This window comes from Orycteropus afer, unplaced genomic scaffold (genome assembly GCF_000298275.1).
Source record: "Orycteropus afer afer isolate SDZICR_OR568_19922 unplaced genomic scaffold, OryAfe1.0 scaffold00018, whole genome shotgun sequence".
Classification (NCBI taxonomy): Eukaryota; Metazoa; Chordata; class Mammalia; order Tubulidentata; family Orycteropodidae; genus Orycteropus; species Orycteropus afer.
The window spans coordinates 8,082,439-8,097,937 of record NW_006921605.1 but is presented as its reverse complement, the minus strand read 5'-3'; the positions used below and the strand labels follow the sequence as shown (position 1 = coordinate 8,097,937).

Here is a 15,499-nt window from a genome sequence, read left to right as displayed (position 1 = left end):
CCAGCGCGGCCGAGCGCGCCTGCAGCTGGAACAGCTGCGCCGGCGGGATCATGGGGTAGCGGATGGCGCGCAGCGCGCGCTCGGCCACGGCGGAAGGCGGCCGCGCGCGGCCCAGCCAGGCCTCCAGCGCGTGGAACAGCTCCAGTTCGTCCTGCAGCACCAGGTCCGAGCGCTGCAGCAGCTGCGCCAGCAGCTCGGGGCTCACCACGCCCCACTCGGCGCTACCCGCCACGGCCGACAGGTTCCAGGCCAGGAACTGCAGGCAGCTGGCGCGCAGCGCCTCGTCGCCAGTGCTCACGGCGTAGTGGTACCAGCCCACCGCCGGGCCGGCGCCCCCAGCCAGGTGCGCGCGCATATATTCGGCCACGCCCCGCTGCAGGGAGGCCACGCCGTATTTGGTGGCCAGCTTGTGCAAGGGGATGGCCTGAGCTAGCAGCAGCGTCAACTCGCCACAGTACAGGTACCTGCGGAGAGAAGAGGCGAGAGATGAAGCGGTGGCCACCTACCAGCTGCTTTCTCTAGTCTGTAGGGGACCCACATGGCCCAGTGGTCCTGAGGCGTCCTGTCTCGGCTTCTCAAGGGCCCTCCCACCGCTGTTCCTTCTGTTTCTCCTGGTGACAATGAACTAGCATGAATTTATTGAGCATCTGCTAGGTGCTCTGGTGGTACAGCGAGCTGGACAGAAGGTTGGAGGTTTGAAAGCACCCTGCTGCTCTTTGGCAGAAAGGCCTGGTGACCTGCTTCTGTAAAGATTATTATCTAGAAAGGCCACAGGGCAGTTCTGCTGTCACGTGGAGTCTCCATGGCAACTATCAATGGCAACTATCAACAACACCTAGATGCCAAGCATTCGCCCAGAACAAGGCAGAAGTGGCTCCCCCCATTGTGGAATTTGCAGTCTGGGGACAGCAGGACCTGGGTTGGAACCTCTGAGGGGCCTTGGCTTCTGTGGCTCTGTGGGTTGAGGAGCCAGGGGTTTGGGAAGGGGTGCAGCGCTACCCTATACCAGCCTGACCCCTCCCACCTACTTGCTATGAAACTGGGCAAGCCGTTTAACCTCCTCGAACCTCAGTCTTCTCATCTAGAACAGGGACAACATGCAGCCCTATGGTTTATCAGGAGGTAGGAAGAAACAGAATACTCGCCCAGAGTAGGTGGTCAACACAAGTCTCCCTCCCCATTTTCTTTTCGAGAACCCATCTCTCTGTGTCTGTCCCCCCTTCTCACTAATAGAACTCTTGCCGTCTCCAGCTCAGTCTGCTACTGTCTCTGGCACACACTCTATAGGGGTGTGGCAGCACCTGCTAGAGACACTCCTGTGCCCGCCCATTTCTCCCCTTCCTCTGGCCTTTCAGCAGGCTTTGTTTGCCTCCAGGGATAAAAGACCATGTTTCTGGCCTCCCTTAAAGTGGGGGTGGCCATGTCTCTACCGTCTAGTCAATGAGATGTAAGATGTAGTCTTACGAGAAGGTACTGTATGGGATTAGGGGAAGACTGCTTAAATGCCCAATGAGGGGTGAGGCAGAGACCCTTTTTTGCCCTTCTGTTTTATCCCCCTTCCTGTTGCCTGGAACTTGGAAGTGACGGCTGGCATTCAGTAGCTGTTTTGTTGAAGCCATTGTCATTACAGGAGTCTCTGTCATTGGCCGAGAAACCCAAGTCTCATGAAAGCAGGGTTATTCTCGAAGACTGCAGTATGAATGGTGCCCCCTGCGGCAAAGTGGCAGGAAGCAGAGGAAGTGGGGGAGAGCTGGCTGACTTTTCCAGCTCCCTAGCTCAGCGATTCCAAATCTGGCCAGACACCGAGACCACAGGGAGGGTTTAAGAAATGATTGCTGGGTCCAACCCCCGACGTGAAGCCCACCCTCTTGGGTGAAGTCCAAAACTCTGCAGTTTTTAAAAGCTCCCTGGCCAGGTTTGGAAACAGCTGTGAGGGACTTGGAACAACAATATCAAACAAACACAGAGCACCGAGCCAAGGCGAGGGGTTGGATGGCATCTCAGAGTACAGCAGAGAACGGATGAAAGTGCGGCTGCCCTGGCACCACTCGACCTCTGAGGGGCCGGGCTTCGGTGACCCTGTGGGTGGAGGAGCCAGGGGCTTGGGAAGGGGTGAAGGGCCCCCACACCTGCCCTGCCTCACCTGATGAACTTGTCAAAGACAGCGGCGCAGTCCCTGGACTCCGGCAGCACCACCTCACTCTGGTTCTGTAGCAGCTCCCGGAAGAGCTCGCTGTGCAGGCCCAGCAGCAGGCGGTGGGTGTGGAAGATGCGGACCTCTTCCGTGCCCGTGGCCTGCACCCTCAGGACCACGTCGCTGGCGTTGCCCTGCCGCAGCAGCTCCTGCAGGCGCTGGAGCAGCATCGGGGAGTGGTTGATGGAAGGACCCGCTGCCTCCCCACCACCATCGGCTCGCTGGGCTGCCGCAGGAAGGAACACACAGCCTGAAAGGGCCCCTGGGCCTGGGGCCAGGTGGAGGCGCAGAGGGACCAACTGGAGACGTGTGCGCATGAGTGTGAGCAGAGGGGCAGCAGGCCTAGGAGGCTGTGCATGCACACTTGTTTGTACCATCAGGTGCGTGGACACACGTGTGTGCATACAGGCGCTTCCTGGGTGGGGAATGTCGTGCTGCTCTTGGAAGGGGCGTTGGTTCTGGGCAGGGAGAGGTCAGGAGCCAGGCATGGCACGGCGTGCCCAGAGCTATCTTCATGATGCCAGACCCTCAAGCAAGGGTTAAGGGAACTCTTGGTCCCTGCCTGTCCCACTTCTTGAGGAATTGTTGGGAGTTGTTGGGATAAGTGGTGCGTATAGGAAGGAATATTTACCAAGCGTACTGTGTGCCAGACACTCTCCTGGGAGCTTGGGATAACAAGTCTAGCATTCAACAAAGCTCATATTGGCGTCTTAGACCCAGGACACACACTCTGGTTTTAGACTGTGACACGTAAGAGAGTGATCGGAACAGGGTGGGACTGCTCTAGACGTGGGAATCAGGTAAGGGCTCATTGAGAAAATGACCAGAAGGAGCTGGCCAGCGGAAGCGCATCCACAGAGGAAGCAATGTGCGAAAGCCCTTGAAGAGGAGGAGCTGGGAGCTGAGGGAAGCAGGGAGGCTGCAGTGGGAGGAGGCTGTGGGCCTGGAAAGGAAGCCCAGCCTGCTCTCTAGGGGCCTGATCTCAGACAGGGACCCACGTCCAGCAGGTGCACTCCAAGAAAGTGCAGGGGGCCACCTGGTGCCACGTGGGCCACTGCCGGCAACCAGGTATGGAGCCTGGCTTCCTCTTCCAGGTCAGATGGAGATGTGGGCTCAGCTACAGGAAGCCTCAGGCTCTGAGAAGACCTAGCACCTTCCCCAAGTGTGTCTGACAACAACCAAGGGCACCCCAACTCCCACACCCAAACCCATGCACACTCGTGCACACACTCACATGCTCACACACTCACGTGTGCGCCTGCATATACACATGCACTCACCCACTCACTCATGCACACACTCACGAATACTCACATACGCTCATACTCAACTCACCCGTGCACGCACACACGCATACATACAACTCACCCATGCACATACACACATGCACACACTCACACAAGCGCAATGCCTTGGACTCTGGCAGACAGGGCTCAAACAAGAGCAGAGCGTCTGGGTGTAAGGGGGGAGGGGACGAAGAAAGGCCAAGAAAGAAGCAGGGGTTAATCTCTAGCCCCGCCTCCCCAAGCTGTCACTCTGAGGACTTGAATGCTGATGGGCTCCCCTAGCCTCCGCTTGGGCCCCGAACAATGGAAGTGTCTTTAGGTCCCAGCCCCTCCTCCTCCCAGGCAGGCTGCCCTGCTTTCTGGAGAAGAAGCACCCTGGAGCTATTGAGACTCTCCCTGCTCCTCCTCCCTGCCCCCACCCCGCCCCCACCCACGCTCACTCACCTGTGCGAGTGGCCAGGCCCACCAAGGTCAGGATGGCCCAGAAGCTGCCCCAGGACCCAGGCATGGCACATCCTTCCCGGGGCATCTTTGTGTCCACGCCCCCAAGTTTACTGCAGGGACACAGAGCCCAGATCACTCCCGCCACCTCCCTCCTCCTTATATAGGACCCAGCACAAGGCAGACAGCACCCCCTTCCTGGATGGCCTCCCTCCCCCACCGACCTCAGCCTGGATTGGTGGAAACTGGCCCCAGCTGTTGCCCAGGCAACCACTTAAGCCCGAGAGTGGCAGCTTCAGGGGCTATTGTGCTGGCTGTGGGCCCCGGAGGGGGACAGATCCGGCCCCCTCCCCCAGTCTCCTCACCCCTCACGGGGCCAGTTGGCCCTCTCCTGCAAAACTGGAGGCCCTCTGGAGTGCAGGCAGGGGGCTCCAGAACTCCCAGCACCCCCAGGGTCCCTAACCCCCCAACGCTCTCCCCCCCACACCCTCCCCGGGCTCAGCCTCAGTCTCTGGCCCAGCACGGAGCAGGCTTGGCAGCATCTTGGCTGGAGTGCCGTGGTCCGCCTGGAAGGGGAGCAGGAAAAGGCTGCTCAGGCCCCCAGCCCCATTTTAGGATGGGCTAGCTCTCTGCAGTGAGTGCCTGGATGGTCAGTTAATGCGCTGGCCTGCGACCAAAGATGAGAGGTTCAAGTCCACCCGAGCGCCTTCCAAGAAAGGCCTAGTGAACTGCTTCTGAAAACCAGCCATAGAAAGCCCTGCAAAGCCTGGTTCTACTCTGACTTGTGTGAGATGGCTGCGAGTCAGGGTCTGCTGGACGACACTGGGAACACTGGTGGCTCTCAGAAGAGGGCAAGGGCCTCGTGTTGGGACCTGGCAGGTAGTGGCTATCATTTCCACATTCTTTGTTGAAAAGTGTTCTTGGCATGTCCTGGGGAGGGGGTGATGGGCTTTTAGGGAGGTCCTATGGGAACTATGGCCATCCCTCCTCCACCCAGGGTCAAGGTGAGCCAAGGGTGAGCTAAGGATGGTGAGGCTGACCTATGCTCGGTGGCATGGGGAGGACCAATGCCCAGAGCAGGGCTGGCTGCCTCCCGGGAGGCTGGCCCTCCCAGACAGCCCCGCCCCCTTCAGCCTGGGCCTGCCTCTGCCCCCTCACTTCCTCCCCCTAATTCATCTTCCCCAAATGGTCTCAGGTTTCCACGTTCTTTGGAAGACTGCTTTTACCAGCTTCTGTCCAGCTTCCAACTGTAATGGTTCCCTCCCGGAGTTCCAAGGAGACAGACGCTGTAGGGGAACCGCAGCAGAGAGCAAGGTCCCAGTCTCGGGAAGGGAGTGTGCTTCTGGGTGCTCCGCGGTGACGCAGAGGTAGACTTCTCGCCTTCCATGCGGGAGACCCTGGTTCTGGTCCCAGGAGTGCACCTCATGGGCATTCTGTCGGTCAGTGGAGGCTTGCGTGTTGCTCGGAGGCCGAGCAGGTTTCAGTGGAGCTACGAGGTTAAGACAGAGTAGGAAGCAAGGGCTGGTGATCTTCTGAAAATCAGCCCATGAAAATACTGTGGATCGTAGTGGTCACATCCCTAGACAGATCACGGGGCTGGCGCTGGGCTGGGTAGCATTTTGTTCCGTGGTGGGTGGAGTCACTTGAGTTGGGGTCCGGCTCTGCAGGAGCTTACAGTGCCAGTACCCAGTGGTGATGACACAGACTGACTTGTCTTCTCTAGAACAAAGGTGACTGAGGGAGGAGGGTCAGACCACAGGCTGATGGGAAGAGAAGGGAACAGGAGGGTGGGTGCTGTGGAGGTCGCCCCTCAGAGACTGCGGGGCCTGCCCTGCTCCTCACGGGAGGGACCCCTTTGAGGATGATGAGTTGAAGTGATATCCCGAGAGCACCAGCTGAGTTTTTCCCTGCACCAGACCCTTGACTGGGGATGGGCTGGAGTGTCCCCGCCCTTGTTCTCTGGATTCCTGGGACCAGTTCGATGCACTGATTTTTGCCCCGGGCTGGCACAATGAGGCCGCCAGCTCCACCCCCTCTCTGGAGCCACAGAGAGGGCAGGAATGGGGTCTGGCATCTGCCTCGTCCGGGTTGGCAGAGAGCGTTGTTGACCCAGCGGAAGCCCGTCCTCTGACTTTCATGCCTGGCTCCCCTGGCCAGGCCCAGCAGCCCTTGCTGGCTCACTGGCTGCCCGCCTGCCTTTCCCGTGGGCTGCACCACCTTCCCGGCCAGGCCCGGCCAGTCAGAGCCCCTGCACACCAGGCCCCAGGTCTCCGAGGGCAGCCCGGCTTTCACTTGGGTGCTTCCCAGTAGGAGTGTGGTTGGTGACCAGAGGACAGCCTTTGGTAGACCACTTGTTAATCCCAGCCTCCCAGAGGGTGGACATCGGTCTTTCCTGAAGTACAGCCTCCCTGCATTGAAATCACCCACACTCCACCTAGGAGCCAGAACTGCCCGGGGACACGGCCTGGCCCTCTGTGGTTTTCAGCACCATGATGATTGTCATGCACACCCCAAGGTAAGATCTACAACCTAGAGGATGGCATTTCAAGCAGGAAGGGAGCTGGAAGGTCCCAGAAAACCAGAAGACCCAGAAGGGTCCCCTCTGACTTCCCATCTCTGCGAGCCCCCAGCTCCTGATATTGCTGTCCCCCCTTAACCCTGAGCCTCCTTCAGTGACTTAGAGGTGTGCTCCGTTCTATTTTCTTGGCTCAATGTTTGCTGGAATGTATGTGTGTGCATGTGCCTGCATGTGTGCCTATGTTTATGCATGTGCACACATACACATGTATATTCTGTGTATTTGTGTGTGCACATATATGCATGCATGTCTGTTTTCATGCACCATGTGCATGTATGTGTGCCTATGTTTATGTATATGCACATGCATCTATGTACATGTGCACATATACACATGTGTAGGTCTGTGTGTATGCGTGTGCACATGTATGCATGCACGTCTATTTTCATGCACCATGTGCTTGTATGCATGTGCACATGCAAGCACATGTACATGCCTGTGTGTGCATGCATACACATGTATGCTCTGTGTTCACATGTATGTGTGCATACACACATGCATGCACACCTATGTGCATGTGTGTGTGCTTGTCCTGGGGCAGGAGGAAGGAAAGAGGACGTTTGCCCTGTGTAATCTCTTGAGTGGAGAACCTGTGATGTGACCTGCATTTTGCCCTCTGACTCTGGATGGGCTCCACACGTTCCTTGAGAGCAAGTCTGACAGGTTCACCAGCAAGAATCATTCCCAGAGAGGAGCTGTTCTGTCCGAGACGGGAGTGTTTACGACCGAGTGACTTGAGTGAGGTCTCAGCCAGGTAGAACCTTCAAGTGCCACTTTCCTGCTTGGCTTTTCTTTCTGCAGCCTCTGAGGGCTCTTCTGAGAAGCTGTCCAGTAGCCCTGGAAGACCCCATGGGGCGAGGAATCATAATGCAGAACAACCGGAAACTCATAAAGCTTAGGGCGGGTGAGGGGTCAGACCTGGATGGAGATGACAAGGGGGGGGGGGGCAGGGCCTCTCTGACACCCGTGATGTGTCCCTGCCAGACTCGAGGTCCACTGTGTGACTCAGACACTTAGATTGGGGAGCGAGGTGTCATGAGTTCAGGTGGCAGGCCCATGTAACCCAGGGACACCCTAAAGGTAAGCTGGAAGGCATTGTCCCTGAAGTAGCTCACATAGTGCCAGAACCTGCCCTGAAGCGGAGTGGGTCCCATCACGCAGGCACGGCCATAGTCCGGCCTCACTCTCCCGACCCTGCTGTTCCAATTGGGGATGCTCTTCCCCATCCCAGTGCTGCCCTTTGGTCCATGTCTCACTCTTCCTGAGTCCGTGCCTCTCCCTTCCCAAGCTCTTGTTCTTCACGAGAAGCCTCCAGGAGCTCAAGGTGAGCAGCTCTGGGGAAGAGGTGCAGAAGAGAAACCTAAGTTCAAATTCTAGTGACCACATCCTCACTCTGTGACCTTAGCCCGGTTGCTTATCTTCTTTGAGCCCCAGTGACCTGTTGCACAAAAGGGAGGTAACCAGAGTCAGCCTTGAAAGTGTAGGGACAGGGTGGACACTTGCTGAAGGTCAGCGCTTCCTTGCCCCGCGCTCAGCTGGCCTTTGCACCACTGCTTCAGGTAGCTTCTCAGAGCAAGCTGTCCCTTAGACTTGCCCTAGCATCATTTTAGGTCACTGGGTAGCGCAAAGGGTTTGCACGCGACTGCTGACCTAAAGATCGGTGGTTTGAACCCACCCAGCAGTACCGTGGAAAAAAGGCCTGGCCATCTGGTTTCATAAATATCACAACCAACAAACCCTATGGAGCATTTCCACTGTGTAACACAGGGGTTGCCATGAAATGGAATTGACTTATCGGTGATGGGAGAAAAACCCTCAAGGTGCCAGGAGGAGACAGCATGGGGAGTTATCTAGGATGCTTGTGCTTTTGGGGCCTGGGGGCCTGGACACTGTGTCTGGGGACCTGTCCTGAGCGGGGAGTGTAGGCTTCTTAACCCTCTGCCCCATCCAGACGGACAGTACAAAGCCAAGGGATCCTGGAGGCCAGCAGTAGCAGGACATGGCCACCAGGGGGCAGCAAGGCCACAGCTGTGAGTACCTCGCTGGCTGCATGACAGTGTGGCTAGGGATCCAGAGACGGAGATGTTCCAGCTTGGTGTGGCTCTAACTTGGAAGCGGGAAGGCCTCTCTGTTCACTCTGAGGGTGCCCCATGGGAACCATTCCAGGTCCTAGCTCCGCTCCGCAGTTGGTCCTGAGCTGGGGCCACTGTGGTTGCTCTGCTCCCTCTTCCCAGGGAGGGGAGAGGAGGGCAGATACCAGCCTCTCCAGAGAGCCCCCGGCACCGGCTGGTGTTTATTTGCCAGTGGCTAATAGAGTCCTGGAGGATGGTCCATTTCACCAGGGCCAGCAAAACAACAGCTTGCCGGGCTGCGCACCTCACACAGGGCTTCTCCCAGCAGCCACCCCTCACCACTGCCCACTGCTCCCTGCCAGGCCACCCTACCAGGCCAGCAGCCCCTCGGTGGGCCAGCCCATCCTGCAGCCTCGATAGGACCAGCCCCTGCAAGCCTGGTCCAGTGACCTCTCTCCAGATCACAGCCCGGTCCCCCAGGTGTCCTCAACCCCAGGGGTGGCCACCCAGCTGAGCCCGCCCGGATCCCACCCAGATCCTACTCGTGAGGTAGCCCACCCAGGGCCCTGACCGTGCCGCTTCACTTCACCAGCCCCTGCCCAAAGCAGATAGACCTATACTGTACCCCCAGCCTCTCTCTCCCTGAAGCCCCACCCGCAAATGGGCCCCTCTCCTGCCTGGGGGCCCTGGGGGATCCTGGCTGGCCCCTGGAGACGTCTCCCACAGATTCATTCCCCTGCCTCGGCTCCACCTTTTCCTTCCTCCCCCTCCCTCCTCCCCCCCAACCCCGCCCCCTGCTCTCTGACTGGCTTAGCCGCAGACAGCCACTTGGTGAGCTGAGCAGGGGTGGGGGCACCTGCCCATGCTGGGAGGAAGTTGCCGGGGCCCCCAGAAAAAGCCACAGGTGACCTAGGACCCAGGAGCATGGGACTTGCGGGACAAGAGGCAGGTAAGCTCTGTAGGGGCCGGTGGTGGCCCCCACAATGGTGGTGGGATGGGGGAGGAAGTGGATGTAGTGGGCGGGGGGCTGCAGCAGGAACTCTGAAGCTGGAAGGTGGATCCCAACAAGATCTAAGATGCTTCTCATCCCGCCGTGGGATGGAGGGCAGGTCCCCCTCCCCTCTGGGCCCAGTTTGCTCGTCTGAACCAGCCACGAGGTGCTGCTCACAGTGAGCCCCTGTGTGCCAGAGGAGAACCGTGCCCCACAGGGCTTTCAGAGGCCGACTTTTCGGAAGTAGATTGCACTATCTTTCTTCCCAGGTGCCTCTGGGTGGACTTGACCCCCCAGCCATTCATTCGGTCAGCAGCCAGGCTGTCAACCGTTTGCACCACCCGGGACTCTGTTCATCTGACAGCCGTGCCCGCTCCACTCATGCATCCCATGAGCCGATAGGAGAGAGGAACCCAGAAAGGGTCTCTCCTTGGAGGGGGGGATGGCTGTTGATTGAAGTCTGGCAGCTGCTGCGAATCTGTGGGTCAGAGTCGCCCAGGGTGCATGTTATAAATGCAGATGGCCTGGCCACACTGCTGAGCCTCTGGCCACACTGCCCGGAGTGAGGCCCAGGAATCTGCATTTGACAAATGCCCCTGTGACTCTGCTGTGCAGCCTGTCAAGGATGGAGACCCACAGGAGGAAAGCCAAGCAAGAAGTGGTCCCTACAACAGCAAGAGACGCTGCCAAGAACCCCTTCCCATTAGCGGGGGAGCCAGGACAGGGGAAGTGGGGTGAGATGGGGATGGATGTGGCATGAATTTTCAGGGCTATAGCGGTTGCCACCTGGCTGATCTGATCAAGGGTCTGCATAGAGCAGGGGGCACAGAAGAATAGATCCCAGCATCAGGGTGGAGCTGCTGGAAAGAGACCACGTGCCCTAACACTGCCCTCTGCCCTTCCCAGCTGGCCAGCCACGAATGACCCAGCTGCCCACACCCAATGGCAGTGGGCCCAGCCTGGAGTTTGAAGGGCCCTGGCCGGAGATCTCAGACAGGTCCCCGTGTGTGGCTGGCATCATCCCTGTCATCTACTACAGCATCCTGCTGGGCTTGGGGCTGCCTGGTGAGTCGGGAGCTGGGAGCTGGGGTCTCGGGCTTGGGGAAAAATCAGGGCCCTCTCTCGAGGGGGCCAACTTTCGAGCTGGCCCGAGACCCAGGATCATGGGTCCTAGGGCTCCCCTTAGGGGAGCGTTCTGGAGAGCAAAGCCCAGAAGGGCATAAAAGTGAGGGGCTAGGATTTGGGGTTCTCAACAGATAAATCCAAGCTTTCACCAGAGCAGAGCCCCTCACCCTGGCAGTGGCCACCCTCCTAGGTGACTACAATCATCAGACGGTTCTCAGCTCTGTTCGATCTGCAAGGTCCCAGGAGAGTAAAAATTGGGGTAGGGGTGAGGGCATGAATATGGGAAAAGAGAGATGGTCTCAACCTTAGGGTTTCCCCAAGTCCAGTAAGAACACCCATCCCTGTCCTCAGGGAGCCTCTTTGGAAGACATGGAATCAGTTGCCACCAAGTTGTTTCTGCCTCATGGCGACCCCATGTGTGTGAAAGTGCCATTGTGCTCTATAAGGTTTTGGAGATAGACAGCCAGGCCTCTCTTCCGAGGCGTTCTAACTTCCAGCCCTCTGATTAGCAGTCGATTGTGTGAATCGTTTGTACTACACAGGGACTCCCTTGGGAGGACATAGTGTTTGCTGTTGTGTGCCAGAGTCAATTCCGACTCACAGCACCCCTAGAGGACAGAGTCAGACTGCCCCAAAGGGTTTCCAAGGCTGTAAATCTTTACAGAAGCAGACTGCCACATCTTTCTCTCGTGGAGTGGATGCTGGGTTTGAACCGCTGACCTTTTGGCTAGCAGCTGAGTGCTTCACCACCACACAGGGCCTGGAAGGGAACAGGTAGCTGTCACAGGGACAGGTGGCTTCTGAGGACATCCTGTGAGTGAGTTTACCTGTGTGTAAGCACAGAAGCCTCACCCCAGAGTGAAGTCAGTGACCTGCAGTGTGTGGATGGGCAGGGGTGGTCTGGTTAGTCTTCATGACAAAATGGGCTTTAAGAAAGGTCTAGAAACCCATGGAAAAGCAATCCCATTACTAGGTATATATCCTAAAGAAGTGAGAGCCAGGATAAGAACCGATATATGCACACCTGTGTTCATCGCAGAACTATTCACAATAGCAAAAAGATGGGAATAACATAGGTGCCCATCAACAGGAGAATGGATAACCAAACTATGATACATATACACAGTGGAATACTATGCAGCCCTAAAGAATAATGTAGAATCTGCAAAACACTGCATAACGTGGATGAACTTGGAGGACATTATGCTGAGTGAAATCACAATCACAGAAGACAAATATTGTATTAGTCTGTTATTGTAAAAAGTCAAGGAAAGGCTTATATATGGAAGGAAATTTTCTTTGTTGGTTACCAGGGGTGGGAGGGGAGGTGTTTTGGTTACTAGCACTGCTCTGACAAGAATATACTACAAATGGGATGGCCTTATCAAACAGGAGTTTATTCTTAAAATTTGGAGGCTTTAAGTCCAAGTTCAAAGTGTCAGGCTCTAGAGGTTGGGTGAAAGCCCCTCAACCTTGGGCTTCAGCTCCACCTCCTACTCCCAGCCCACCGAAGCTGGAGGCTTTTCTTTACTCAGCTGCTGGCTGCTGAGGCTGAGAAGCCCAAGGTTGACAAATAAAAAGGCACAGTCCCAATGTTACCAAACCACACGGCACGTCATTAATTCAAGTCCATGAAAAGTCCCATGATCGGCAGAGCATGGCAGGCTGCTGAACAACAACACGGCTACATGCAGGGTTCACACGTGCCATAAGCTAGAGACCAGTCCAAAGCTGTTTCTTATATACGAGAAGCAGACCATATCCCTAAAGCAGCTACTCAGCTGCTCCAATACATTCCACCATGGAGTTAATTACCAGTCTGACCATGGGGAGTAACTACATCCAGCTGCCCCACCACTCAACCAGGCCTAGCCAAATTGACACACAAAATTAACTACCACAGGAGGGGAGGGAACACTGCTAGATAGGTAGAGACAAGTATTGATCTGGGTGAAGAGAAGGGCAATGTACCAAATGTGAGTGATCAACACAGCGGCATTGAGGAAGAGGAAGACATAGAGAGGTGCATGGGAGGTACAGACAACAAAGATGAACCCTTTTGCACATACAATACTGCGTTGTCAGTGATGGCAAACATTGATCTACAGGTGGATAATTGAGTGGACAGGCTGAACTATTAAGTATATCTATGCAGGGAGGAGTGTGCCCATGACTATGTATTGGGTTGGCAGACAGTGTTTCTACAAGTGTATTTATATGTTCTGTAAGAATTCCCTGGTGTATAGTAGAGCTGACAAGGGACAAGGTTGTAGTTACTTCTTGGGCACACACAGCTACCCAGAGGGAGCCAGTAGTTGGACCTGTAGGCTCAGGACCATGGTCGCAGGGGACATCAAGCTCAATTGGCGTAACATACTACACAAAAACAATGTTTCACATCCTGCTTTGGTGAGTAGCGACTGGGATCTTATAAGCCTGCAAGCAGCCATCTAGATGCAACGATGGGTCTTTCCTGGTCCAGAGGAAAGAAGAACGAAGAAAACCAAAAGACACAATTAGTCCAAGCAACTGGTACACCATATGATCCACAGTCTATATGACTATGAGACCAGAAGAACTAGATGGTGCCCGGCTACCACTGTCAACCACTCAGAGGGGTCTCTATGTAGGAGATCCTGGATAGAGAGGGAGAACAATGTGGAACAAAACTCAAAATCATAAAAAAAAAAAAGGAGGGGGGGGGACCAGGTTTGCTGGTCTGACAGAGCCTGGTGGAACCCCTGAGACTATGGCCCCTAGCTGCCCTTCAGGTCTGGAACTGAACCCACTCCTGTGGCTGCCAGCCCAACAAAAGATAGGCATGTGAGCTGAACATTTACATTAGGTAGATACACTCCTTGGAGAGAACAATCATGGGAGAATAGAAAGGCTGTGTATACACAGGGAGACAGCTCGGGGGGCCAGAGTGCATGGGAGGGAAGGACACAGGGAAGAGGTGGCAATGGGAAGGAAGTGGGAGGAGAGCTGTTGCATTGTGGGAGATTGCAGTCAATGTCATGAGACAAAGTATATGTGAACTGCTGTATAGAAGATGAATTTGCTCTGTAAACTTTCACCCAAATCATAATAAAATTTTAAAAAGAAAGAAAGGTCTAGACAGAGGAAGAGAGAAGCCAAGTAGTTGGGAGGAATGATGATATATCAACCCCACTGCTGTGGAGTCCATTCTGACCCACAGTGCCCTTAGAGGGCAGAGTGGAACTGCCCCACAGGGTCTCCAAGGCTGTCAATCTTTATAGCAGCAAAGTCCAAACCACACCCACTGCCATGGAGTCGATTCCGACTCACAGCACCCCTAAAGGACAGACAGGAACTGCCCCACAGGGTTTCCAAGGCTGTCCATCTTTGCAGAAGCCAACTGCCTCATCTTTCTCCCACAGAGAAGCTGATGGGTTCACACTGCTGACCTTTTGGTTAGCAGCCAAATGCTTTAACCAGTGCACCACCAACACTCTTGGGATAATGATAGCACCTTGGAAACCAAGGCTGCTTACCTCACTAACACCTCTGCCCTCTCTCCTCTATGCCCTCGGGTGCCTGCCATCAGTCAACCTCCTGACCACGGTGGCCCTGGCCCGCCTCGCTGCCAGGACCAGGAAGGCCTCCTACTATTACCTCCTGGCGCTCACGGCCTCGGACATCGTCACCCAGGTGGTCATCGTGTTCGTCGGCTTCCTTCTGCAGGGTGCTGTGCTGGCCCGCGAGGTGCCCCAGGCTGTGGTGCGCACAGCTAACATCCTGGAGTTTGCTGCCATCCATGCCTCGGTCTGGATCTCCGTCCTCCTCACACTCGACCGCTACAGTGCCCTGTGCCGCCCCCTGCACCACCGGGCGGCCTCATCCCTGGGCCGGACCCGCCGAGCCATTGCTGCTGTCCTGGGGGCTGCCCTGGTGACTGGCATCCCTTTCTACTGGTGGTTGGACGTGTGGAGGGACGCAGACCCTCCTGGCACACTGGACAAGGTCCTCAAGTGGGCTCACTGCCTCACTGTCTATTTCATCCCTTGTGGTGTCTTCCTGGTCACCAACTCAGCCATCGTCTGCCGGCTCCGACAGAGGGGGCAGAGTGGGCTTCGGCTCCATGTGGGCAAGAGCACTGCCATCCTCTTGGGTGTCACCACACTCTTTGCTCTCCTGTGGGCACCTCGGATCTTTGTCATGCTCTACCATCTGTATGTGGCCCCCGTCCACCGGGACTGGAGAGTTCACCTGGCCTTGGACGTGGCCAACATGGCAGCCATGCTCAACACAGCAGTCAACTTTGGTCTGTACTGCTTTGTCAGCAAGACTTTCCGAGTCACAGTCTGGGAGGTCATCCATGATGCCCACCTGCCCTGCACCTTGGGGTCACGGCCAGAGGGCATGATGGGGGGACCTGTGTTGAAGCCTCCAGGACTCCCCAAAGGGACAGAATTGTAGAGGAGGGGGCCCGGCCAGGGAGCTTGGGATGCTCAGGGCCACAGGTGCTGGAACCTTCATGGTTGTACCCAAGAAAACACCCTGCTTTGCATTCAGAGGTGGGAGCAACAGCTCCTCCTCTTGGGGCTGGCTCTCCAAGTATAAGGGAGGGCAACTTCTCTAGCCCTTATATCAGCTTCACCAGCAATTCCTACTTCACAGGAAGAAGAAAGGGCTTTGCCAGGCACAAGCTAGTAACATCTGCTACCATGGTCATTCCTTTGCAAGGGACATTCACCTGGCACATTATGGATGCTAAATTAGTTGATGGATGGATGACTCTAAAAATGGATGCATGTATATATGTATGGATGGATGAATGAGTGCATGGAT

At 56.1% G+C, this 15,499-nt stretch overlaps 2 protein-coding genes across 2 annotated transcripts in view; one reads left to right on the top strand and one right to left on the bottom strand.

Moving 5' to 3' along the window:
* The window catches only part of BTBD17 (BTB domain containing 17), a 4,614-nt gene extending 605 nt beyond the window's left edge, over positions 1 to 4,009 (bottom strand). Inside the window, exons 1-3 of the mRNA XM_007959883.1 lie at positions 3,925 to 4,009; positions 2,144 to 2,420; positions 8 to 464 (exon numbers count right to left, since the gene is read on the bottom strand). Coding sequence (XP_007958074.1) covers positions 8 to 464; positions 2,144 to 2,420; positions 3,925 to 4,009 — 819 coding nt within the window. The remainder of the gene's footprint in view (positions 1 to 7; positions 465 to 2,143; positions 2,421 to 3,924) is intronic.
* A 5,424-nt stretch (positions 4,010 to 9,433) lies between these two features.
* Positions 9,434 to 15,127, top strand: GPR142 (G protein-coupled receptor 142). The gene is given in 4 exon segments (XM_042783561.1): positions 9,434 to 9,479; positions 9,482 to 9,520; positions 10,469 to 10,627; positions 14,256 to 15,127. Coding segments are annotated over 4 exon segments (1,116 nt in total).
* Positions 15,128 to 15,499: the final 372 nt, after the last annotated feature.